At 38.8% G+C, this 25,337-nt stretch overlaps 1 protein-coding gene across 3 annotated transcripts in view; it reads left to right on the top strand.

Moving 5' to 3' along the window:
• Window positions 1-1,255: 1,255 nt before the first annotated feature.
• Window positions 1,256-25,337, top strand: part of SNX13 (sorting nexin 13) — a 59,428-nt gene continuing 35,346 nt past the window's right edge. For 2 of the 3 annotated variants that reach the window (XM_051609925.1, XM_051609922.1), the window contains exons 1-5: window positions 1,267-1,491; window positions 19,394-19,506; window positions 23,028-23,130; window positions 24,351-24,440; window positions 24,817-24,938. In XM_051609925.1, the coding sequence (XP_051465885.1) occupies window positions 1,480-1,491; window positions 19,394-19,506; window positions 23,028-23,130; window positions 24,351-24,440; window positions 24,817-24,938 (440 nt within the window). In that variant the 5' untranslated portion in view covers window positions 1,267-1,479. Of the gene's footprint in view, window positions 1,492-19,393; window positions 19,507-23,027; window positions 23,131-24,350; window positions 24,441-24,816; window positions 24,939-25,337 lie in introns of all 3 variants that reach the window. The other variant, XM_051609923.1, reaches the window with a different exon arrangement.

The following is a 25,337-nucleotide window of genomic DNA, read 5'->3' as shown; positions in this document are numbered from 1 at the left end:
ACAAACTCAGAAGAACAAAGCTTAAAGATACTTTAAAAAGTTAGTATTTTTTATTATTTCAAAAAGGCAAATAAATAATTATTCATATCAAGGGTCTGCTTTTTTTGATTCATTTGACTAGCAGCTGGGCCTCCCACAGGGGACAAACAGTTGTATGAGTAAAACTGAAACTCAGTAATAGTCACAAATAAAACTAAGAAGTGGGCAACCTTGAAGTGCTATGTATTAAACAATCCCTGGGAACATCAGGGAACTACACAGACCACCAGCCATAAGAGCTGCCTAACATGCTTTGTGCAAGAAAAGGGTCTTTGTTTTTGACTGGGGAGAAAAAACACTGTAACTGAACAAGGTTGGTTTTCTTCATATTATAATAGTAGTGTTGCTTCTCCTCCTTCACTGCTAACCTTTACTACTTCATTGTTATGCATTTTGTTATTAGCAATGCAGAAAATACCCTATTTTGTTTCTACTCTCCTCATGCACCTAAAGTTAACTTTATAACTTCAAAGTCTAGTGATAAAGCAAACAAACAAACACCCACAAAAAAACGTGTGAAACGAAAAGCAACGATTTTCAGAAAGGAATCTTTCTGTGCACCCAGACGCTGAGCTGTGGGGCCACGAGCAGGGCTCAGAGGCGAGGTGCAGACGCGGCTCCTGCTCAGAGACGTGTTTCGGTTCCACATTCTGCGCCACTGTAGGCAACAGGTTTAAAGATGTCTCTTTCTCAAGATCTAGAGCACATAAATACATGGTTGTGTGCTGCAGGCATCCCTGCTGGACAAGAGGCATGCTGACCGGTCAGAAGATTAAGGCAATACTTCTATTGGCACCCTCCGAACAGCTGCCTGGCACCGCAGAGCACACCAGTGCCTCAAGGGACACTGGGCAAAAATTAAAAAAGAGTTAAAAAACCAGTTCTGCTGCCCTCAGCTCCCTGTTGGGCTGTGCAGCGTTACAGGGCCGCTGAACGCCGGGACGGGCTCGGGCTCCGGCACTGACCCCTCGAGCCTAAGGCGGCCCCGGGGCTGACCCGACCGCGGGGCCCCGGCGCTGCCCCGGCCGCCGCACCGCAGCCCTGAGCCGGGCCCTAGCTGCGGGCCACCTGCACCGGCTATGCTGCCCCGGGCCCAGGTAGGCAGCTGTGCAGAACCAGCGGGGCGGAGCCGGGAGCGGAGAGAGCCGACCCCGGCAGGGGCGGCCCCGCGTCCCGCAGCCCCAATGGGCGGCCGCGCCGGGCGGGGAGCGGCGGCGGTGCACGTAGCCTCCCCAAGATGGCTGCCTCTCCGGAGCGAGCTGCCAGGGCGGCCGCGGGGCTGGCGGCGGCGGGCGGCCGCTGAGGGAGCCCGCAGGGCGCTGGCGGCGCTCGCCTCGCCTCGCCTCCCCGCAGGGTCGGGGGAGCTTTCCGTGCGGCCGCCAGCCTTCACCATGCTGCGGGGCTAGAGCCGCCGAGGCGCCGCAGCGCAGCGGGGTAATAATGTTAGCAGAGGTAAGAGCCCTGCCGCGGGGGGCGGGAGGGGAGGGAGCGGCTCCGTCCGCCCGGGCGCCGCAGCTCGCTCGGAGAGGAGGCTTCGCCCTCCGCCGGGGCCTCCGGGCTGCTGAGGCAGCACGCAGCCTCCCCCTTGGCCGAGGAGGGCAGAGGCGCCGGCCAGCTCGTCCAGGGCTGCCCCGGGCCTCTCTTATCGCGCTTTTTCCTCCCCGGCCGGGCGCACTTTCCCCGTCGGGGGCCGGCAGGGCGGGACGCGAGGGGACGGACGCTCCAGCGTCCAGCCCGCCGTGCCTGCACCGTGCGGCAGCCGGTCGGGCCGGGCCCCCTCCCCCGCGATCCGCCGCCGGCGAGGCTTTCCCAGCCGGCGAGGGGCCGCAGGGCCGCTCCTGCTGCGGGCCCCGTTTCTAGGGGAGCACTCCTGGTGAGGAGCGAGGCCTGCCTCGGCCCTAGGCCTCGCCGGAGCGGTGTCCCCGCCTGGGCCCCGAGCGCCGGCTCCGACTTCTGCCCCTCTGGCTTCCTTCCCTGCTGTAGCTTCGTGAAGGCTTCGCGTTTGCTTTCTTCTTAAATGGCTTAGACCGAATAGTTTTGCTGTTGCAGGTGTTTGTGGTTGTGAGTAACTGACAGAAGTTACCTGCTGCAGTTCGCTTTTCCCTGGTAAGGGATTTGTGTCCCAAAGCAGCTGGACAGCTAAGCTGTGAGGCAAGCAGGTATTTCAGGACCAGTGTGAGCGAAAAATAGCTGCTGTGTCCAGAGGTGCTCTCAAGGGGAAAAGCCGGCGTTGTTTTCTGGAAAGTTGCTGGAATTGAGACTTCCCCCTCATAGTCATTTTTTTCTACAAAACCAGATTGATTTTCTATTTTTAATATGTCAGCAAGGTGTCTGGCATACAGATACTTTCCTAACATGACCATGTTGTCTGTGATCAGTGTTTTATAACTTGTCATTTTATCCTGTGTTGAAGCTTATTTGTCCAATACTTAATTGTCTTAAGCATCTTGAAAGGAGAAGACTTGATTTCTGACACTTGAAAAGTTTATATTTGCTTTCCTGAATGACAACTAAAAAAGTATCTTGAAGCTTTTGATTTGCATCAGTTCAAAGTTTCAGGGCATTAGGAAAGTGGTTCTGTAGTGCCATGAGCTCTCAGATTTCTCTGGGAGGATAAAATTTACCGACTGAGAAACCTGTCAAAATATATGACCTATTTTTACGTGAAGGGCATTTGGTGGGTGATAAGGGTTAATAAACTGCATTAAATAGTGTTGGTGAGTGTGATGTGTAAGCATTAACTGCAGTCATTTAGATATTTTAAGGGTGGCATGGAACATTCTGGGTCAGGGCCTCATACTGGACTGTGTGTTCTGTTTGTTGATGATGGCTATGTGTGTCTATGCAAGACTCTTTTGGACTGTTGTGGAATTTAACATTTTTTTTTCTAATAGCACTGGTGTTCCAGTGTGGATGACATTTCCTCCACTGGCTTTTCAAAGTTAAATCTAGTTCTTATGCATGTGATCACCAGGTATGATACTTACTTGGTGTCTGAAAGACTGTGTTCTGATGTCCTTTACTTCTATTTCCTGTTTATAAAATATTTGTAAACAAGATGTTTCAGGGTGAAATATTCCGGACTTGGACTCTGCCAAGGAGGTGACTTTAAATCTTGAGGGGTCTGGCAAAGTTATAGGCTTTTCTTGCCAGCCTGAAAAGCAGTTGTGGGGAGTTCTTTGAACAACAGGACAGCTCTTGGCTGTGAGAGGGCCCACCTGACATGAGAACTGGAAGGAGTCCTTTCCAGCATGGTTTTTTTGAGCATTCCAATGGGGACTTGGTAGCTAAAACACCTTGAGAAAACTGCATGCAGTCACACCCATTAAGCCTTTCCACACTTTGCAGGAAGATGCAGATTGCTTCAAGCCTACTGATAAATGTGTAATACTCTATAGATATCCAAATCTACTTTTTTTTTTTTCTCTTTTGCTTTAGATGTGAAAACTGAGGTGGATTGTATGGCGGACTAACAGTGTAGGAGGGCAGTAGTGAAAACTGCACATGTCTGTAGGCTACCTGAATTTATCTTAGTAACTTTGAGCAGGGAGAACACTGGACAGCTATTAAGTCTGTTGTGGCTTGTTTTTTTTTTTCCCCTCTCTCAAAGTAACTATTTTTATTGAGAAACATATAGTGAAATGAGATTAAAAAAATTTGTTGGATATTTCTAAACTGTGGTTTGCTATTGTATAGCATGGTCAAGGTCACTATAATTTTTTTTAGCCATTAAAAATTTACGAACATTCCCCACACTATAACAGCTTTAGAATTTAACAATGTAGACAACATTATGCTTAAATGTATTTAAGCATGAAAGAAAGACAAAATCTGGTTCTAAATCTATTGTTATAATGCAGTTAAAGCATAAATTAAAGTTTCTCAAGATCAGTTTCCTTCATCCTTTGACTGTATCCATATATGGAGACCCCAGCAGATTCAGTCCAGTTTTGTATAGATGCAGTTAGGATCAGGACCTTTTAATCAGTAATTTCAGGGGAAGATCGCACTTCCTGTCAGGAAAAAAATACCAGTTGTGTTTTTTATTTGGCCCTTACTGCAGGTCGTCTTATTTTAGTTGCATCAGAAATCATGTTGTTTGAATGCCAAACACATACACTTTTTCACCTACTTAGCAAGCTCTGTTCCCCAGTTCTTTATGACCTTGGTCATCAGAACTTATTTCTTCAGTCACGTTGAATACATTTTGTCTGCGTGCATTTGGAGACCCACTGCCGTGATCGTTTGCCTGTTCTGCTAGGTTGGACTTTCTGTGTTTTTTCACTTGTTCCCCTTTTCTTGTTTATCAGATGTCTGCTTTGCATTTCAAGACCCAGAGCAGCTGTTTCCATGCGACTTACTGTTTCAACACATTTTCATCTGGTCTGATGAGGCCATGATGGACACAGGTTGCAAAGGTCTTGTGTCTTCAGACAACTGTCTTCACCACTCTTGACTCTTGTGTGGTAGCAACTGTACTGCCCTGACCACAGCAAGGCAGCTGCTGTTTTACAACTCTGACTCTTGCTGGTTAATAGTGTCTTAAATTCTGATGGGATCAAACATTAAATAGGATTTTGATGGGACTTAGATGACAAGAAGTTTTAGAATGTCTTTCAAATTATTGGCCAGTGTTATCTCCCTTTGTAGCACACGTTGCTTCTAAAGAAAGCACTTTAGAAAATACTAGGAGTAAACTTCGTTTTTCATTTTTTTTCCCCTGCAGCTGCATTAAACTGCTTTTGAGATGCTTAGTGAGGCCTGCCTTCTGAATTTATCAACAGACACATTTTTGATAACTTAATTCTCAGTTTAGAAAGAGTACTTTGTTACAGTATTAGTGACAGTTGAGAAGGTTTTTGAAATTTGACAAAGTAGGAAGACTTTTACTGTCTACAACTGAAAACAAGCCATGCAAAATGAGCCCCGACGTGTTGGTATTTCTTGTTATTGCAACTGGTCAAGATAATTAACTAACTTAATGTAGTATTTCCTTTCCATTACACAATCTACTTTTTAATGAGATATGTTTATCAAGCTAACAAAAAAGTTTGATAGGTGCTAACCAGTGAGAACTATTTTTGAGCGAAGCCAAGCAAATTAGCCTGATTCTTAAGGATCAGGTTTGATTCAGCAGGTTTTTTTAAAGAGCTTTAGAATAGTACTGAATTAGCCTAACTGAAGCAGTAGCACATTGTAATGTATATGTTAGTCCAACTCTGAAAGGTGCAGGACACAGTTAACTGCTTGATTTACAGTACCATTGGTAATTTTATCTGTTCCTTGATGTGTGACTGTGGAAGATTGCTCTGATGCTTCCTGTTGCTGGTAAAGACGGTTTCAAGTGTGTAGACAATTAGCCAGGTTGTGGAAAAAAATTAATTTTCTGTCCTTTTGTGGAACTTGTATTCTGGAGCTTTGCCTTGGTGCCAGTGTTTTGCCAGATTAGATCTAATTGGAGGATCCAATGCAAACTCTTGGGAGGCAAAAACCACCCCTTTATCCTTCAGTATATTTGCTAAACGAAGTCTACACCATAGCTAGTCTGCTTTGTGTCCCTAATTGTTGCTATGACAGCTCTTTTAATAACTCCATGTTGAGTGAAGTTTCAGTTAAAAATGTGAGGAATGGAAAAATTGGGAAAATTACCCTTTTGCAAAGAATGGATTTTATGTGTTCCTAGTATTATTTTTTTAAAAATATATTGCTGGCTATTAGCGAAAGCTAGTGGCTAAAAGCTCAGGACTATTCTTAGATAGTGCAGTTGTGCCTATACTGCTGAGGCTGAATGCAGAGTTCAGCAACAACTGTAAAATGTCAGTCTGGAATATTCCCCAAAACAGTGTGAAAGAGGAGTAGTGTAAAGGTCTTTAGTTCAATGAAAATAATAAAGGGATGTCTGGTTAGATAGCTGAAGGAGCTCCAAATGTTGATTTCCTCTGTCTGGTTGCACTCTGGGGAATTATCTCTGTTTTAAATACGTTTGTCGCTTTCTCCCCACCCTTACAAAGATGACAAAGCATTTCAACTAGCATTAGGAGAGCTGCTATTATTAGAAACAAGAAACCATTGATGTTGGGTGTAAGTTATTGGCAACACTTAACGAATTAATATTTTGAGGTCCCATTAGTGCTTTTCACCATTGCTTGGCTGAGAGTACTGAGGCTGGAGTAATAGAAAAGTCAATTGCAGTTGGCTCTTGCAGTTACATGAGAGAGAAACTTCAGGAAGTACAAGGCCTTGGTGATCTTGGGTTTAATTACTTGTTCTTTTTCCCCACCCCCCCCACCCCAAAAAAAAAAAAAAGTAGAGTCTGATTTCTGACTTGAAAAAATGAGGTGCTGTTTAATGAGATAAAATAGTAAAGTGTTTTAACAAGAGTACTCTAACCCTGTTTATAGAATTTATATAGGATTACATCTTAAAATGTTGACTATGTTATTGTCATAGATCTAAGGGTGAAATGGACATTTATTTTTAATGTCAGTAAGCATAGGTGATAGGTATGTTCAGCTAGGGAATTCCTTTTATACTTGCCTTTTATTTTGGAAAAGAGGTCAATTCGTGCCCTGTCAGAGTTTGAGAGTAAGATTTTATTCTTGCTCTGAAGCAGAAGTAGCTGCAAAATCCTCAGAGGGGAGGTGGTTTTTCTGAAGAAGATACAGTTTCAATTGACTTTCTGTTTTCTTTATGGAAGGGGGTGTGATCTCAATGTTGCAGTTTAAACAGCACGAGTAAAATTCATTCTTGTATTTAACTTTGACATTTTAAAAACGTTTAAAAAACAAGGGTAGATCATGCTTGACCAATCTGCTAGCCTTCTGTGATGACATAACTGGCTGGTTGGATGAGAGGAGAACAGCAGATGTCATCTACCTTGACTTCAGCAAGGCTTTTGACGCTGTCTTCCATAACATCCTCATTAGGAAAGTCAGGAGGTGTGGGCTGGATGGTGGACAGTGAGGTGGACTGAGAGCTGGCTTTGTGACAGAATTCAGAGGGTTGTGATCAATGGAGCAGGGTCAAGTTGGAGGCCAAGTAGCCAGTGGTGTCCCCCAGTGGTCAGTACTTGGTCTGGTCTTGTTCGACATATTCATCAATGACCTGGACAAGGGGACAGAGTGTATCCTCAGCAAGTTTGCTGATGATACAAAACTGGGACGGGGTGACTGATACTCCAGAGGGCTGTGCTGCCATCCAGCATGACCTGGACAGGCTGGAGAGCTGGACAGAGACCTAACAACATTTAACAAGGGGAAGTGCAGGGTCCTGCACCTGGAGAGGAAGAACACCATAGGTTAGGGATAGACCTGCTGGAAAGCAGTTCTGAGGAGAAGGATTTGGGAGTCCTAGGTAGATAGTAAATTATCCATGAGCCAGCAATGTGCCCTTGCTGCCAAGAAGGCCAGTGGAATCCTGGGGTGCATAGGGAAGAATGTGGCCTGTAGGTTGCGGCCAGTAGGTTGAGAGAGGTCATTCTCCCGCTCCACTCTGCCCTGTTGAGACCATATCTGAAATACTGTGTCCAGTTCTTGGCTCTCCAGTTCAAGAGAGACAGGGAACTACTAGAGAGGCAACAAAGATGACTGGGCAATTGGAGCACCTCTCTTATGAGAAAAGGCTGAGAGAGCTCGGACTCTTTAGCCTGGAGAAGAGAAGGCTGAGGGAGACTGTATTAATTGCCAACAAGTATCTAAATGGTGGGTGCAAGGAGGGTGGACCTAGACTCTTTTCAGTAGTTCCCAGGGGCAGTGGGCACAAACTGGAACATAGGAAGTTCCATTTAAATATGAGAATGAACTTCTTTACTATGAGGGTGACAAAGCAGTGAAACAGGCTGCTCAGGGGGGTTGTGAAGTTCCCCTCTCTTGAGATATATTCAAAACCCTCCTGGATGCAGTTCTGTGTGATGTGCTCTAGGCAATCCTTCTTTAGCAGGACAGTTGGACTAGATGATCTCTAGAGATCCCTTCTAACTCTGACAATTCCATGATTCTGTGAAAAAGCATCAGAAATTTTTAAATTGTTTTGTTCAAGTGGGATTCTCTGAAAATCCAGGGATTCCCCAAAACAGAATACCGAGTTTGACCATAGCAGTTAATTCAGTAGTTTATTTTGAAGCTGTTTTACCAGTGGCCCTTAAACTTCTGAGTCCTGCTGCTCTGCATATTTTCTTGAACAGTAAGTACAACATTTGTTAAGACTAATTTGGTTTGAACCTCACCAGTTAGTTAGTCCACTAGTCACCAGCAGGAGAGAGAGACAAACCCATCTCTGCTCACTTATTTTCCTTTAAGTCCCTTCCTGCATCAAGTGGCCTGATGTCCTTTCTGTGCCTTGACTTGGTTGGAAGAATTTTTGATAACCAGAAATACTAAATACCGAGAACTGCTTTTTATTTCATGGGTGGAGATAGTGCTGTGTTTATTCAAGTGAGGGGTTTTATGGCCTAAGTTCACAGGTACCTGTTCTCTATAACGTTGATGTATAAAATGCTTAGTTCAATATCCCATTGTAGTTGGGGTTCTAGATAGGAAGATGAGCTTTACACATTTTATTTCAAAGAATGTTCATGAATTTGAGGAGTGTTAGCTGCTTAAATGCAGCTTATGCTTTCATTACTGTGATTTTTTTATTTTGTATGTCTGTCCTTCCACATTTCTTTCCTTATTCCCACGCTTCTGTGAGGAATGAGGTGTTCCCAGTTCTGTTTTAATCTGTTTGTGTCAGAATGGTATTATTTCATAAATATAACTATTTTAAGTTAATGTATTCCTGTTCTTCAGTGTATTTTTGCAATTCTAAGAAATAATTTTACTCAACAGGCTGGTGCTGCTGAGGCAGTGTAGGTTAAACTATCTCTTGTGATGCAAAGGAACAAACTTGAGCAGGAAGTTTGAATTGCTACATATCCTGTAGGATGCTCTCTGCATTTCCACACTTCCTGTTGGTGCTGTCAGACAAGGCCAAATAGAAAATCCTCTAAAAGTTCACCAGGGAATTCTTGCCACAGCTAACCTACTGATCATTAAACAGTGCCTTGCACTTTGGGTATGTCTCTCATAGCTTTTAATTGGTACTGAAAGCAGTGGGAAAGAACATGTCTGATGTTCCCAGTCATCCTGTATCCAGCATTTGGCATTCCAGACTGCATGGATGAGTTAAAAATCTGCTAGTGCACATTCTTTAGGAAATAAATATCCAGCCTGTGTAACTGTAGAGAGAGTGATTGCTTTAAAGTTTTGCTCATTATCAAAATGATCTTGCTGCTGTTTGACTTAGAGACATAATGAAGCCTTCTTGCTCATCGCAGTGCTGCTGTTCTAACAACTGCTTCTGTTGAATGAGGAGAGAGGTCTCTCATGAGTCTTGGGTCCTTACTTGTTTTTGATGCCTGGCACCTCTTTATTTAAACCTTTGCATTCAGTGTCCTTTTTATAAACTCAAACTTCTTCGCTGTTCCCTTCATGGCCAGTGTAGCCAGTATGTGACTTCAGTATATGGATGTATCTTGTTTTGACACAAAATCCCTTTTGGTGGAATTGGATGTTGTACATTGGCTTTCAGATGGATTTGTATTGCAAAGGGGAGACCCAAACTGGGCAGAGGGCTCTAGGACTAGTCTTACATATCCAAATAGAGAAGAAGGATCACTTTGGACCTGCTGGTGACACTTCTGCTGATACAGAGTAGGATGCTGTTGGCTGCCTTTGTTGCAAGGGCACACTGCCAACTCATATTCATCTTACTGCCAACCAGGACCCCTGGATCCATTTTTGTAGAGCTTATTCCCAGAGAGTTGGCTCCCAGACTGTATTGTGACCCATGTTTAGTCTATCTCTGATGCAAGCCTATGCTTGTTGAACTTCATGAGATTTCTGTCAACCCATTTCTCTGTTGACAACCCTCTGGAGAGTAGCTCTGCCCTTCAGTGTATTGACCACTCACTTCAGTTTGGTATTCTGTGCAGACTTACTGACAATGCACTCTGGCCTTTCACCTAGATTGTTAATGAAGAAATTGAACAGCATCAGTCGCTGTATTGATCTTTGAAGGGTACTACCTGTTTACTGGTTACCTGCTGAACTTTGCACCACTGATCATCTGTCTCTGCATCCAGCAATCCAGTGAATTTTTTGCTTATCTTATCCTTTGCTTATTCAGCCCGTATCTCACCAGTTTTTTGTTAATGAGACTGTGGGACACTGTGTCAAAGGCCTTGCTCAAGGCACAACATCTAAGCCCTCCTCCTTGGTCTTAACGTCAGTTACCTCATCATAGAAAGCATTTGGGTTGGTCACAGATTATTTGGTTGCTTCAGCCTTCTTAGGACTGAGGTGAGGCCAACTGGCATTTATTTTCCTTCCTTCCTGGCCTGAACCTTCCTTCTTGCAGGTCTTCTCCTGACAGTATGATTTGAGAAATCATTTATGTTGGCTTTCTGTTGAGCTTCGGCTTTCTGGAATCCATAATACCAGTTGTAGTACTGCCTGTAGTCAAGCTGCCAGTTGACATTACACTGGAGAAACTCATTGGTTTTCTGTTCTTAGCCTGGATTTTGTGTATTTGCATATAATATGTATATATGAAATATATCTAAACAAATGATAAATTTAATTCTCAGGAAATTTATCATTCATATCTTACAGATACATAATTGAAAAGTATGGTTTATCAGTCTTTAGAAGAATCTAGTGGTTTTGAGGAGTATGAGAGTAGTTATTTGTTTGTAGATCTAAGCAAGTCATCAAGTGGTAGGAACAAAAGTTTCAGTCTTATTCAGTATAAAATCTGGAGGTATTGTCAACTGTTTCATATGTACTAAGTTGTTTAGGAAGAAGCAGGAAGAAATAGCACAGTAAGTGTTGCTGCAGTGTTCAGTTCTAAAAGCTTCATAATTTTATGGGATTTTGTTTTATACCTTCATGTCTTTGATAGCTCTATATTTTCAAAAACTAAGCCCTTTCATGTCATTTCACTTTGTATTTTTGTAGGGCTGTTATTGAAGTTTCTGAGATTTCCTAAAGTAGATACTTTATCTGTGTATCTTCTTTTCTTAAAGCTAATTCTACCAATTTAAGATTATGCAAACTATTTTGCACACGGTAGCTGCATTATTACTCCATAGAAGTAGTATGTAGAAGTAATAATGGATTTATTCTAAGAAAAGTAATTGTATGTCAACAGTTCTCTTATAACCCATCTTTTTTCCACTTTCTTCCCACTCTAAAGGTCATGGACAGGAATAGGTTGCCTTAGAACAGAAGGCTGTGTCCCAAACCACTTATATTCACACATATATATGTATTCTTATTAAGTATGAGCTTATACAGGTAATGGAATACAGTGAGAAATACAGTAGAGATTTGAGTTCAAGGAATAGGGACCTGCTTACTGCTTGAAAGGACCTTAAAACTAAAGACATTTCTACCTTCAAAAAACATAGCTGTTAGGGTATGAAGAAACTTCTTAGAAAACACGTCTTGTGCAACTGTTTCTGCAGTAGCTCTGAGCTCTGCCTACAAGTTTTTAATTAGATGGAACATAAAAGAGATGGGCTACTAGATCTGACTCTTCTGGAGAGAGCCTGGTTTAATGTATTTCTACCAATATAAATATTGAGAATTTTAACTGGTAGAAATTGTTCTGGAAGCAAAGTTGATGATTCTTTAAATTTGTTTAGTAGGGTCAGGTTTCTTTAGCAGTGAAAGAAAGAAAACATTGGTGAAAGGAACTTTTAAATGACTGCTTGCTGAAGTTTTAGGCAAGAAAGTAAAAAGTCTAAAATGCTGCTTGAGCAGCAATCACAAATGAAGTATGCCAGTGTTTTGCACTAGCAAAACTTGGAATAGATGTAATCTGCTTATCCAGAGGCTGAACGTTGAACAGTCCTGATTATCTCATTGGCTTGAATTCAAGGTAGAGTTAGAGGAATTACTTTGTTTCTCACTTTCAATCCCCTTAGGTGATCCTGTCAAGCAATAAGCCTGGCCTTAACTGAATCACCTAAGGTGGTCCAAAATGCTTTATTCCTTTTTGTCTGTTTTCTGTCCACACAGCTAAACTAGTTTAGAGACAATACGGATTGTGTCAAAGGAAAAAGATAACTTTTAAAAAATTATATTAAAATTTAGTATGTCATTTGTATATTTAAGAAAGCAGCTGAAAGTGGGCTTGTGTCTCCTATTTCACATCGTTATCTAAGATGCTTAAGTTCTTCTTTTAAACTTGACCAAAACTCCATATCCTTTTAAACTAGACTATGAGTCAGAGTGGCTTGTAATGTAAGCATGTTACCAGAAAGTGTGTATGTCCATGAAGGTGGCCTCTTGTTTTTCATAGTGAAATAAATACTTAGTCCACTTTCAAAATAAGGTTACTTGAAGTGAGGCTTTCTGTCCCTTGCTGATGGTTCTGCTGTATAGTAAAGTAGCTTCTAGCACTGAAAAGAAAGGTTAGTAAAATGAAGATCAATTTAAAATGAAAAAATCCCCTTGCCATAGAATCATAGAATAGTTAAGATTGGAAGGGACCTTGAAGATCATCATGTTCCAACCTGCCTGCTATGAACAGGGACACCTAAGACTGTATCAGGCTGCGCAAGGCCTCATCCAACCTGGCCTTAAACACCTTCAGGGAGGGGGTTCCACATCCTCCCTGGGCAACCTATTCCAGCGTTCTCATTACTTGCATGGTGAAGAATTTCTTCCTGATGTCTAATCTAGATCTACCCTCTTTCCGTTTAAAACCATTACCCCATGTCCTATCACTGCCCTCTCTGGTGAAAAGCCCTTCCCCAGTTTTCCTGTAGGCCCCCTTCAGGTACTGGAAGGCTGCTATAAGGTCTCACCAAAGCCTTCTCTTCCTCCAGGCTGAATAGCCACAACTTCCCAATTTCTTGTCGTGATCAGCAATGTTGGCAGAGCAACTGTGAGAAAGAGGAAAAAAATAAGTCTTGACTCTTGAATCCAGGCTGAATTTTACTCTGTGTTGTTGTTTTTTCACTTGCCAAGAAAGTTTGGTGCTGAAAATGTGTACTGTTTTTGATAGAACAATTATCAGGGTTAATCAGAAGTCTGTTCTTTGTCAGCTTTATTACTCAAACCAATTGTATCAAAATATGGAACATAATATTTTATTTTAATAGTAATATTCTGTCTATAGCGGCAGGTATGTTTTAGTGATGAAATTTGTTGCTCTCTGGATAAATAGTGAAAGTTGAAGTATCGTGCACAGTAGCTTTTAAACTTTTGAGTTGCATGCTGTATTTTAATGTTTGTACTTCAAGAAAATCTTAGTGTATATTTTCATTTAAAGTTTTGCACTTCTAGAAATTAACTTTGAATTGTCAAAACAGTGCAGTAACTGATTTTAGAACATAGATGAAAAATTATTGCTTGTCTCCAAGAGCTTTGTTAGACTACCTTGTATAACTGTCTTGGCCAGTGTGAGAAGCAGCAAGAAAATCCAAAATAAATACATCTAGATATGATTGCACTGGAATCAATCCAACTGTTAACCAGTTAAGCCGTTTGCCATACAAAGTGTGCATTGAGCGAAGAGGAGGAGGTGAGGTAGACGGGATAGATGAACTCTTGCATAGCCTCTGTAACGAGGAGGGATCAGCAGGAATGCTTCATTTAGAAGAAACTTCATTGGCCGAACTTCTTAATTCTTAACATTTATGTGTAATTTTGTTTATTTAAAATATGATTATCATGTATTTATATACTTAAATATTTTAAGGCTTGATTTGGAAAAAATCTGAACTTAGAATAATAAAAGCAAAATAGACTATATAAAATTTGTTTAAAAAAATAAAAATAAAATCCCCAAGAGTTTTCCTGCAAATACTGCAGTGAATTGTATATATTCACTACAATTATTTCCATATATTTTGAAGTAGGAATGGAGCTTAGGGTTTTGATTTGCCTTGATTTTTTAAGCTAAGGAAGGAAAAGGGCAAAAAGCTAAGAAGGAAGAGGGCAAAAGGCTAAGAAGGAAAATGTTAAAAAGAGACCTTTGGTGGTGTTAGGAAACGAGAATATGAGGAATTATTTTCAAAACACTGCTTGACATGTCTTTCACTTGATTGCTATAACTTTGGCAGATAGGAGAGTGTAACTACGAAGATGTTAATGACTTATTTCACAATTGTTAAATATTTTTCCTAGTAGTCTAATGTTAACAATTTCTCTGCAGATGAAATTGGCACTCAGTTTAATACAGCTTTCCGATTTTACTTGTCATGCTAGTAAAGAGATAGTAATTTGAATACTAAAATAATGTTTTTACTCACCTGACAAAAATGACAGTCACCTTAATTATAGAAAGGTATATATGTGAACATGTTCTGTTTACACTCAAAATTGAAGTAAAATTAAAAGGCAGATGTGTAGAATTAACAAAATTAAACTTGACATCTACTGTATATGCAACCCTTGACAATTTCTTTTAGTATGACCCCAGGGGTAGCATTAAATATATTCGGCAAAACATCATATTTAAGAAAAAAAATATTTCCCTAAATTGCAAATAACTGTTTGTTTGAGGATGTCTAATTAGGGGCAGGATAGGTACTGTCCTTTAAAAAATATTAATGGACAAATGTAATTGAATGTGCAAATTAAAAGAACCGTAGACAAAGAGGTATGTTTTGTTTATTGTTTTTTGATTATTTTTTTTTAATGACTCTGTTCTTTTCATGATCATACTGTTCTGTTGCAACCAATCAAGTTGAAAACAATCCAAAATGGCCATCTTCCAAAGTAGTATGGGTCTTTTGGATGCTACAGCTGTAAGACTGAAGTAGTATTCTGCTGAAGCTTTAAGATTGACAAGTGGGTGATTCGAGTCCAGTCTTCCTGTGTGGATGTTCTTTGTTTCCTCTCCTGCCCTGTCTCCAAACTTGAAGCCATGATTAATCTGAGCATGTGGGGAAATCATGAAGAGAGCTGAGTTCCTGGTTGGAGTGGGAGGATGGTGGCATTGAGAGCCTTATGAGAGGGAACACATGGATCCGCTGTTTGGTGGCAGAGACAATAAGAAGAAAAGGTCTGCCTGTCAGCTGTTCTTCTGGCATAGCAGTTTTTTTGCTCTGATGTATCTTACTGCCAGCTGCAAGCTTAAATTGGCAGCACCAGTTAATATCCCAACAGCAAGCCTTTACTTACCTCAGTAAATCATTGTAGGGAAGGCTGTATAAAGGCTGAGGATTTTACCTGAAGATGGCATAGAGGCAAATCTCTAAAAACTTGTCAGTTGGATTAAATAAACAAAAAATCTATTGAAGCTACTGGAAAGTAGAGTAAGACAAGGTTGTGTTTGGTATTTGAGTTAACTCATTGCTGTTGTGGTTGGTACATTAAATCTTTGCCATGCTGCCATTTATTTGCCTGAAAAATACTCTAGCTAATTCATACCTAGTAAATTACGTTACGCATAACCATATACCTTCTAAATTATAGTGGGATTTTTTCTTCTTTTAAACTGTTGATTTAAGACTGTGTGCCCTTAGCACACAGTTAATGAGCAGTGAATCTTGGGGATTTATATAAGCCTCTGCTTGAATGGTCATGGTAAGCTGTGTAGTTTTAGCTCATCAGTGTTAGTGGTAACAGTGTGCAACAGGGATCATCAAAAGGCAACATTGATTAGAAAAGAGAAGCCAAAGAAAGCAAAAGGAGATGTATACAAGAAAACAAGTTTTATGTACTATTTCTAGAAGTTGACTATATACTGTGGGAGAAACAGTGGGGAAAAATGTAAAAAAAAAAAACAAAAAAAAACAACAAGCAAGTGTCATTGGGAGGTGATAGACTTGTCATCAGTAATAGCTTAATTAAGCTCATGTGAATATTCACCTTAGTGTGTCTGTTCTAACTGATGAGGCTCTTCAGTGCACTGTTTGGGCTTACAGGCAGCCCTTGGCTTCAGCTGCAGTTTATTTCTTTAGATTTCCATATTATGCTAAGAAAATTACTGTCTGTAAGCCTGATGCTACAACTTTTTGTCAGACTGTAGAGACGAAAAATAAGTGGTGATAGTGGGGCTAAGGTACTACATCTGTAGTAGTCATCGTTAGCAAAAGGGGCTGTTGAGGTGGAACTGTTGACTTTGTGTGCATGTGTGTATGCATACAGTATGGCAGTTTAGCTTGGAATTTTGCCCTTCCAGCATAGGGCATGTCAGCTTCTTTAAAGGGTCTGGATAGCTGCTACTTGAATGCCAGCATTATAGCATCCCTTCAGAAGACTGGCTTGCTCTTTCTGTCAAGAGTGACAAGCATTCATTCTGAAGTTAACTTTAGTAAAGCTAGGCAGAGCTTCAGTAAATCTGTGAATCTTCTAAAAAACTGACATTATAAATAAAACTTATTTGGAAGTAAGTTGTAAGTGGTGGGATTTGAATTTAAGTGGTTGAGCAGTTTCCATACTGACCAGCTGCATAGTCATATTTGTGTCATGTTTGAACTTTCTTTGCTTTTAATAGTTGATTTTGATGTGTTAAAGGAACTTCAAACAAAGTTTTCATTTGTGTCTGGGTATTACATTGCTGAAGTTCCTTTAAAAAGTGTAAAGTTACAAAAGTTTTGTTTACAGTCAGCCTAAATGGAATGAACCATGCTGATGACTAGATCCCTCTGAATGTCTCAGAATCCATTACTATAAAGCACTCATCTAAAGTGTACAAGAATTGGGCCAGTATCTGTTGTACTTACTGCTGTGTACCAAGTTGTGCAAGTTTTAAGAAATCCTATTAAAATACCAAATGAGATTTGAATCTCTGTAGCCATACGCTAAATTGCAAAACTAGAGTGTAGGACAAAAGGTCACTGTTTTATCTGTTAAGAGTTGAAGAACTTTCATTGTTAATTATGCATTCATCCAGCTCTGAATATGCATCCTACTATCTTGTGTAATTAAGTTTTCTTAAGTCATCTAGAGTGCTTATCCCATATTTAGAACTTAGACTTTTTTGAATAATGCCATTAAGCATACTGATTTTTTCAACAAAAGAAGACCATAATTAAATGTTATCCTCTGTGTGTGTATATTCAAGTTGCTTGTATTGCTCTGTAGTGTACTTCTGAGACCATAAATAAGAGGAATCTTTATTGACATCAAATGTATCATGAGAGCTCATATATATTTTTTTTTAGGTAATTGTTTTGTTTGCCAGGTTTTTCAGATAGGTATCCTTCTCCTTGTGTCTGTCTTCCCCTCCTCTCAAACACTTTGTCTACTGCATTTACATATTACGAGTCAACAAAATCTTTTACTGAGCTATGGCCAAGATTTTTTTTTTATCGTGCCACTGATCTTCAGCGTTTTAGCTGTCATCTAATAAAGCACTTTTTCAGCTTAAAGGAAATTGGTTCACTTGCAATCCAGTTTTTGAATTGCAGCACTTCAATTAAACACATAAATATGTAGACGAGCATAATTTTTTCCAACCACAAACACCAAGAAAAAGGCCAGTATAGCTTCTCTGTCTCTGGCTAAGAAACTTTGACAAAGAAGAAAATAGAATTTCATCGCAACACTCCATTAAACTTACGGGAAAATAGGAAAAAAAAAAATATTCTGGTGATTACAATGTACATCTATGAAACACTCTGAGGTACTATTTTGCTTTTGGGCAAGTCTGATATCTTGCTCTCAGAAAGGAACTGAAGCTGCTTTATATAGGAGTGTTGTATTATTTTTCATTGCTTGTAGGATTTTTAGGACTTTTTTCATCAGGAAGTTGATTTTTCTGAATCCCATGCCTAAGATGGAAAGATGAAATCTAATTAGTCCCTTTAGAGAAAGAAGAGCCGTAGGTAAGCTTCCCCTCTTCTGCAAATTAAAATCTAAAAAAGGGCTCTCTGCAAATATGGTGTTAAATCTTTGCTTGTTTTCTAAATGTCAAACTGCAAGACAAGTTTATTTAAATGTACTTTTTTAGTGTTACTTGTTGACATAGCAGTTGTCTGAATTCTCATCAGGGTGCCATTTGATCACTGGTAGGAAAGGTGTAAATTAGACAACAAAAAAAGAAAAGTTGAGAACCTGGGAACTGGAACAGTTTTGGTGGCCTATAAATACTTGTCATCACTGATTTCACATACTTGGGACTTGGCTGAAACATGCTTCCATATTGAACTAGAGACTAGATTTAATTAAATTTATATAAACTTTATTGACTGCATTTCAGTATTGTGAAGGTCTAAAACTATTGTAGCTCTGTTCAGTCAGGTTTTCACTTCCTTACCTTTTAGATTACTCTCCATATGTGTAGGTAAATGTACATACACATATGTGTAGATAAATGTACATACACAAATCTATCTAGATGGTAGATCAAGTGTGTACATACATACATATGTGTATATGAATGCACTTATACTGTAACCTATTTTGGTACAATAACCTGAATCATGGTGTTTTTTTCATACTCTTGGTGAAGCACCAGTGAAGGTGAAGTTTTGCCTGCTGTGACATCAGCCCCAAAATCCCACCATCCCTACAGATGCTCTTATTGTTTGCTTTGGCTGCACCATGGGCTTTCCAAACAACCATTGTCTGCCCCCATTGTCAAAGTGTCTGTCCTGCCTGCTAAGCCAGATCTCTCCTAGAAGGTGATAATGCCTGCCTGAAGAAAATGTTGATCTGGGCTCTCTTTTTATCTATATATTAAATTTTCTGATTTTAAAACAGAACTGTATTTAGATATTTCAGAGAATTTTTTGAATGCTCTTGATTTCTGTAGTAGAAATTCTTAGAGGTAGTAATCAGTTTCTAAGTTTCCCTCAATTTTAATTAAAGGGAAGAGTAGAAATAAACTTGCACCAAATATTTGGTGCACCTGCTGACTGTTGGGTGACTTGACTGGAGAAAACAATGCTTTTTTGTGCCTACTGTTTGAATCTAGTGGTGTAGCGTTGCTTGGCTGTGGAAAATGAAATTCTTAGTTGTGTAAAATGGGGTGGTGTTCATCTCTCCTCGTTCTTTTACAAGGCCTGCATTTTTCTTGGAAGCAGTGGAGAATTCACAGGGCTTGGAAAAAGGGCATCTCAAGAAAACAAAAGTGCACAAAATGAGAATTTTGAGACAAAATAAATTACAGTTTAAAGGATGATAGTTGCATCTGAAGTGAGAAATGAGTAATGATAATTGAAAGAAAGATGTTACAATGTTAGCTAAACAGCACTCCTAGTCCATAATAGTACTTGATAACAACACGTTTTTAAGAAAATAATTTCTATTTAAATATATGAAGTTTCACAGAAACTACAAATATTACTTTGGAGACACTGATTTTGTATGAATATCATATTAATGGTTCCTTTTCCATGTGTTCTTGTTTACAGGCCAGTCTTTCCATATGGGGATGGGGAAGTCTTGGCATTGTGCTTTTTCTAGTAACTTTTGGACCCTTCGCTATATTTTACTTTGCATTTTATATCCTCTGCTTTGTGGGTGGGTAAGTATACTGCTTTATTGTGAAAGTAAAGTTTTAATATGTATATAAGCAAACAGTTTGCTCTGAAAATCTGAAGTGACTTCTCTGTATCTAGTATTTCCATGTTTGAGCAGCTCTTCATGAGTCAAGTTACTTTTCTTGAAATCTCAATTTTATCAGTTTTTTTCTGCTGTTAAATAGTGCTTATACTGCCTTTGTCCTGCAAAAAAAAAAACAAAACAACAAAACTGATTTAAAAAAACAACAGCAAAGCTATTCATTATGGGTGTTAGAGGACAAATAGTCATGTAAAACAAATGTTAACTTCAGTTCATACTGCCTATCACTGCTCAGTTATTTTCCCAGGTACTTACTAAGTCATTATGTCCCCTTTCCTTATCTCATTTTCCTACCTATGATCCTTCTTTAATGCGAAAAGTGAGTGTTTTCCTGGGTGCATGAAATGATGCTGCATTTTGCTACATCTTGAACAAGGAGATTGGTTCAGCAGCTGTAGACATGCTAGATCTATAGATAAGAAGGGAGTAAACAGGTGATGCTTGTATCTTTAGCACCATTGTTACATTGTATATTATAATGTCTGCATTGTAACCATTAAAAACTTCTATTTTTAATCCCAATTCTAAATGTATTGAAGGGATGTTCCTCCTTCCTGTCCCTCATATGGCTAAGTAGCTAGTGAACATCATGTTAAGAATAAATTCATCTTGTGGTAAGGTATCTGTTAAAGCAGAATTTGCGTCCATCTTTGTATTATGTTTACTTATGTATATATGAAGTCTCAGCCCTTCCAGTAGAATATAATTAGTTAATTACTTTAACATGCCTGTCTTGTTGGCTAAGACTGTGATTTGGCCCTGTTTTACACTGTTACTCTTTTTCAAAGTGACACACCTATTTTAAATTTTAGTATTTGGATCCATGAGTGCTAACTAGGTCAAATAGATTTATGTCTAAATTATTCTTTCCTGCTTCCTCATTTTGAATTAGTTCTGATGAAGTTGTACAAAGTACTTGGTCCTGTTTCTCTTAACAAACAAACAAATGAAACAAATTTTTCACTTAGGATTAGCAATTATATATCACAGCATCATGTAAATAAATTTAGAAAAAAAATATCTAGTTTTAGTTCATTATAATAGTATTTTCCATAATACTTACTGTAACCTCATCTGGAGCAAAATAATAATCTTGTTGATGGATTTTTTTATGGTAGAATTTTATGTTGAAACTTGGAGTTCGTGTCCAATTTGGCATGCAGTTTTCTAACTTTTTATACTTGCTTAAAAACAGTGGCCTATATAAATAGTTTCTGACTTACACTGTCTGGGAGTCTATTTCTGTCCCATTTTGCAGTTCTAGCAAAAGAAAATGTGGAATTGTAGCTAGTTGCATTGACCTAAACATTTCATGGTGTTGATGCTATAGTTTTATCAACATAATTAATATGTTCATACAGTTTCACTTCCGTTATGTGCTATCTAATTACCTAATTTTGATTTACTCTTAACCATGTGTTTGCTCTTACACAGGTATCTTGTAGTATGTGTACTGTTGTGTGGAAAGATACAGAAGCCATTTGTGTGTATGCATAAAAACTTTAAATCAAAAGTTGCCTTTGTTTAATTTTGTTTTGTTTCAAGTCTCATTTATAAAATGCTAGCTTTTTTTGTTTCATAGTATGTTCCTCTTCCGTTCAGATCTGGTAACCTGTTGCATAGGGATGTAAGCTCTTTCCACCAAAATAAAATAATTAATAAATATTTAATAATTAAAAAAAAACCCAAACAGCAAAACACCTCCCTCCCCAAATCAAAACATTTATTAACTTCTAAGCATGGTGAAACTAATACTAAGATTTTTGTAAGTAAAGTTTTGTCCTTGAACTCAGTTACGCTACTAGCACCATTGGTATTGTGATTTTAAAGATGTCTGGAAATATCTGGAGCAGAAGAATAATTAGACCTGCTTTTGTTTTTTGGCCTCATACATAGAAAGTATGGGTGTTTGGCAGATCAGGATGACTGCAAGAGAATCAGTATCAAGCAAAGTTTTCTTACGCAATATGCAGTTACCAATAGTAATTTTGTGTAGCTTTTTTTTTTCTTTTGTGTTGGAGTGTTTCAAGTAAAGTTGACCATCTCCTTGCTTGTGAATGAACGAACCTATGAAAAAGAATGGTTCCCAGTATGGGAAATAAGACCTTCAAATGCTGTATTTTACTTCACTTAGGAATTTTATTCTAATCATATAAGTGAAAGTATTGGGTATCAGTGGCAGTCTGTATTAACAGAATGTATTATGAGCATGTTTCAAGCCTGGAATAACTTTGTGAGTTCCTGTGGTCACAAATGTTGGTCAGCTGGCCTTTAAATGGAATGCTTTGAAATTTGTCTAAAAAGCTATGTGTGTTTAGCCGTTCCAAGGCTAATCTGAGCAGCAATAACTTCATATCTTTTTTTTAATGCTTGAGTTTTCAAAGGCTACAAAGTTTGATTATACTATAATTGGCACTGCCTTTTAGGTTTTAGTCTATTTCTTAGTAAAACTGGCTTTATGTTTGTGTTTTTGTGCCCTAGTGTCATAAGCTGTAAGTAAATTACTGCTGTGGTGGCAAGGTTGAACTTTTTGTAATGGTTGCTTTTTTCCTCATTATATCATAAAGAAAACAGTAATAAAATCAACTGCTGTCCTGCTTAACTGAAAGCCATAATTTAAATATCATTGTAGAATTGTGAGGGAAGAAGATAATGAATTTCGGATCTAGCATTCTAAATGGTCCAGGAGTGCATTTATTTAGATTTTTTATGATGGATTAATTAGAAAAGAAAACACCAACAAAAACTCAGACTCCCCAAAAACCTCACAATCCCAAAAAATCTAACAGCCTGTGTTTGAATTCAGTTATCCTCTAGACTTTCTCCATTACTCTCTTTTTATGCAGCCTGGCAGGACTACTGGTTTGTTTTGGTTTTGCTTTTTTCCCCCATGCAGCTTAAAACAAGTTCCCAGTTGAAAATAGTCTTAATTCTCATTTAAGCATGTGCAATCAGTAGTTAGTTACTACACTTACTACAGCAGTTTCTTCCTGGTTTGCATTTTTGTGACTTATGCTGCAATGCAGTGGCCTCAATATGTTTTTAGATAGTTTATTTTTTCATAGTGGTGAAGTAAAAGCATTTTTATATAAATACAAGAGCAGCATATGTATCTACCCCTCTTTCTGTGTGATGTTTGTGAGCATAGGTAGCATGCCATCACAGGTTCTCAAGCAGCAGACTGTGTAGTATAGACTGAGCTATGTAGATCTGTTATGTGGTAAGAATATATCAAGACTGATAATAAAGGACTTATTATCGTGTCACTTATTTTGAGTGACATGCTGTAATTGTGAAAGAGCACTGTGATAGGAGTGTAGGCAGTGTTGTCATGTATTGACATTTTATAATGTGCTGTGAAATACTTTCTAGAGACGAGGAAAAGATTATTTGTTCTAGATGGTCTTTCTCTTTCCATTTTAGGGGTTTTGTGGTTACTCTCTTATTTGGAAAAAGCAACTCAGAAAAATACCTTGAGCAGTGTGAACATTCATTTCTTCCTTGTACATCAGTCGGAATCCCTAAGGTAAGGAGACTTTACTAATAATAATTTCAAAATCAGATTTTCTAACTTCGAAAATTAGAATGATACTAATAAACAGTTTTAATTAAATGCAAATTTTTTCCTTCTTGAAATAGAAGCTTTTTAAGTGTTTATGGAAAGCTTGTTTCAAGTATTGTTTCTGGCTTCATTATGAGAAATTAGTAAGATGTAACCGGCTAATACTGTCTCTGAGAGAGCTAGTAAGCCATTCTTTTCTGGACTAGTGTCTGTTGTGCTTTTTGTCAGGAGTGGTAGCTCATTCTCGCTATTTCTTGAAAGATTGTCATGACTATTTAGGATTCTTCCATTACTGAGTCCGTAGTCTCCAGATTCTTTTGATGGTGGTCAGAAAGTTGCTTGCCTAATTAACAAAATTAAATGGTAATAAAGTTTAGATTTACCATAGCTCAGGGATGTAGTTGTTATTTTTGGCTGTCTTTAAGTCCTAGCATAAATCCTGGAAACACAGATAAATGTGGAGCATCAGTGGGATCCCCTTTCCAGCTCTTTTCTGAATTCTTAACAAACACACCATTTTGTTTGATGGACCTAAAATCAGGGTTTCTAATTGGATAAATCTTTATCTGTTTAGAACAGAACAAATTCTTAATAGCCAAGAGGTAGCATTTACAAATTCCTGATTTACAAGCAACTACATCTCAGCAGCTCAGAAGTTTTAGATAAATCTTGGCCTAATACATTCGCACTCATCAGAGCAGAGAAGACACTTTAACCCAAAGATTGCTAGTTACGTTATATTTAGTCTCACAGCTGTTTTGACTAAAACATGGGATTTCTTAGCTGTCAGGTCAATCACTGTGAAAGGGGATATGTGTTCACCTTTCTCATCAGTAGCATATAGAATTTTTTTTTGCCATTCAGCAATATGTTTTCTAACCACAGAACTAGTTGTCAAATTTAACAGTAACAAGTGATATTCACTAGGACTTTGAACAGCCTGATGTAATTGATGGTGTCCCTGCCTGTTGCACAGGGGGTTGGGCTAAATGACCTTTAATGGTCCCTTCCAACCCAAACCATTCTGTGATTTTACGGTTATATCTTATATATTCTATACATTATAGTGATGGGGAAAATGTTGTATGAAGTTGTTACTGGAATGACACGTACATCATAAGCAGCAGAGCTGATTTTTAATTACAGTCAAAACCTGCAAAGTTACATTTTCTAATCTCTTTAAGTGCATAGAAGAAATGAAGCATGAAGCCAGACCTATTAAGATTGACAGAAGACTGACGGGTGCAAATATAATTGATGAGCCTTTGCAACAGGTAAGTTCTAACCAGGACTATGTAATATCTAAATAATTGTGAGACAAATAGAAGTTAAGAAATTTTATTGTATTTGAGTGGTAAGTGAAAAAACATTGAGGATGGACCAGGATATTGGGCAATATTTGAGTCTGTTTTCTGTGTATTATAGTTTCTCACCATAGCATGGTGAATGCATGTAAGTCAACATGAAAAAGAGGTTTCATTGTGTGAGTTGTATTGTTTCACTCACAATTCCATAGTGGTAGGGGAGTATGGTTCACTTTGTTATCCTTTTGAAATTATGGCTGTTGCATTATTGGGCATCAAAAGTGATTTTACGTTTTGCTGTCTTTTGTTTATTAGTTCATCTTTATTTTTTCCTTTCCAATTTCAGGTAATCCAGTTTTCCCTGAGGGACTATGTGCAGTATTGGTATTACACGCTAAGTGATGATGAATCATTTCTTCTGGAAATCAGGCAGGCTCTTCAGTATGCACTTGTTCAGTTTTCTGCCAGGTAAGATTATTTGTAAATACATCAATATGCTGTCTAAGCAAGGGGACAGATACCTCTGTAGGTTGTGTGGTAGTAGGTAACTGATTAATGTTATCTATTGGCATAGTTCAGTGCATATTACAGTAAGGACATATAAAATTTTAAGGTCAATCTCAGAACTGCTTTGCTGATTCCTTAAGGCATGAATGGAGAGTATGTTTGTAGTTGTGATCTCTTGGCAGAAGTTAATGTCTAAAATTACCGAATAGCTTTTCATCTGCAACTTAGAGCATTGAGTTGCATGAATCATCACATTTTTATACGCAGGTCTGTTTCATGTAAAAAGCATGGCTATTTTCTAGGTAAGTCAATCTGAAAGCCTTTAATTCAAATATCTGTATCTGCTCAAATAACTTTTAA

This window comes from Apus apus, chromosome 2 (genome assembly GCF_020740795.1).
Source record: "Apus apus isolate bApuApu2 chromosome 2, bApuApu2.pri.cur, whole genome shotgun sequence".
In the NCBI taxonomy this organism is placed as follows: Eukaryota; Metazoa; Chordata; class Aves; order Apodiformes; family Apodidae; genus Apus; species Apus apus.
This window is presented reverse-complemented; position numbering and strand designations above follow the sequence as displayed.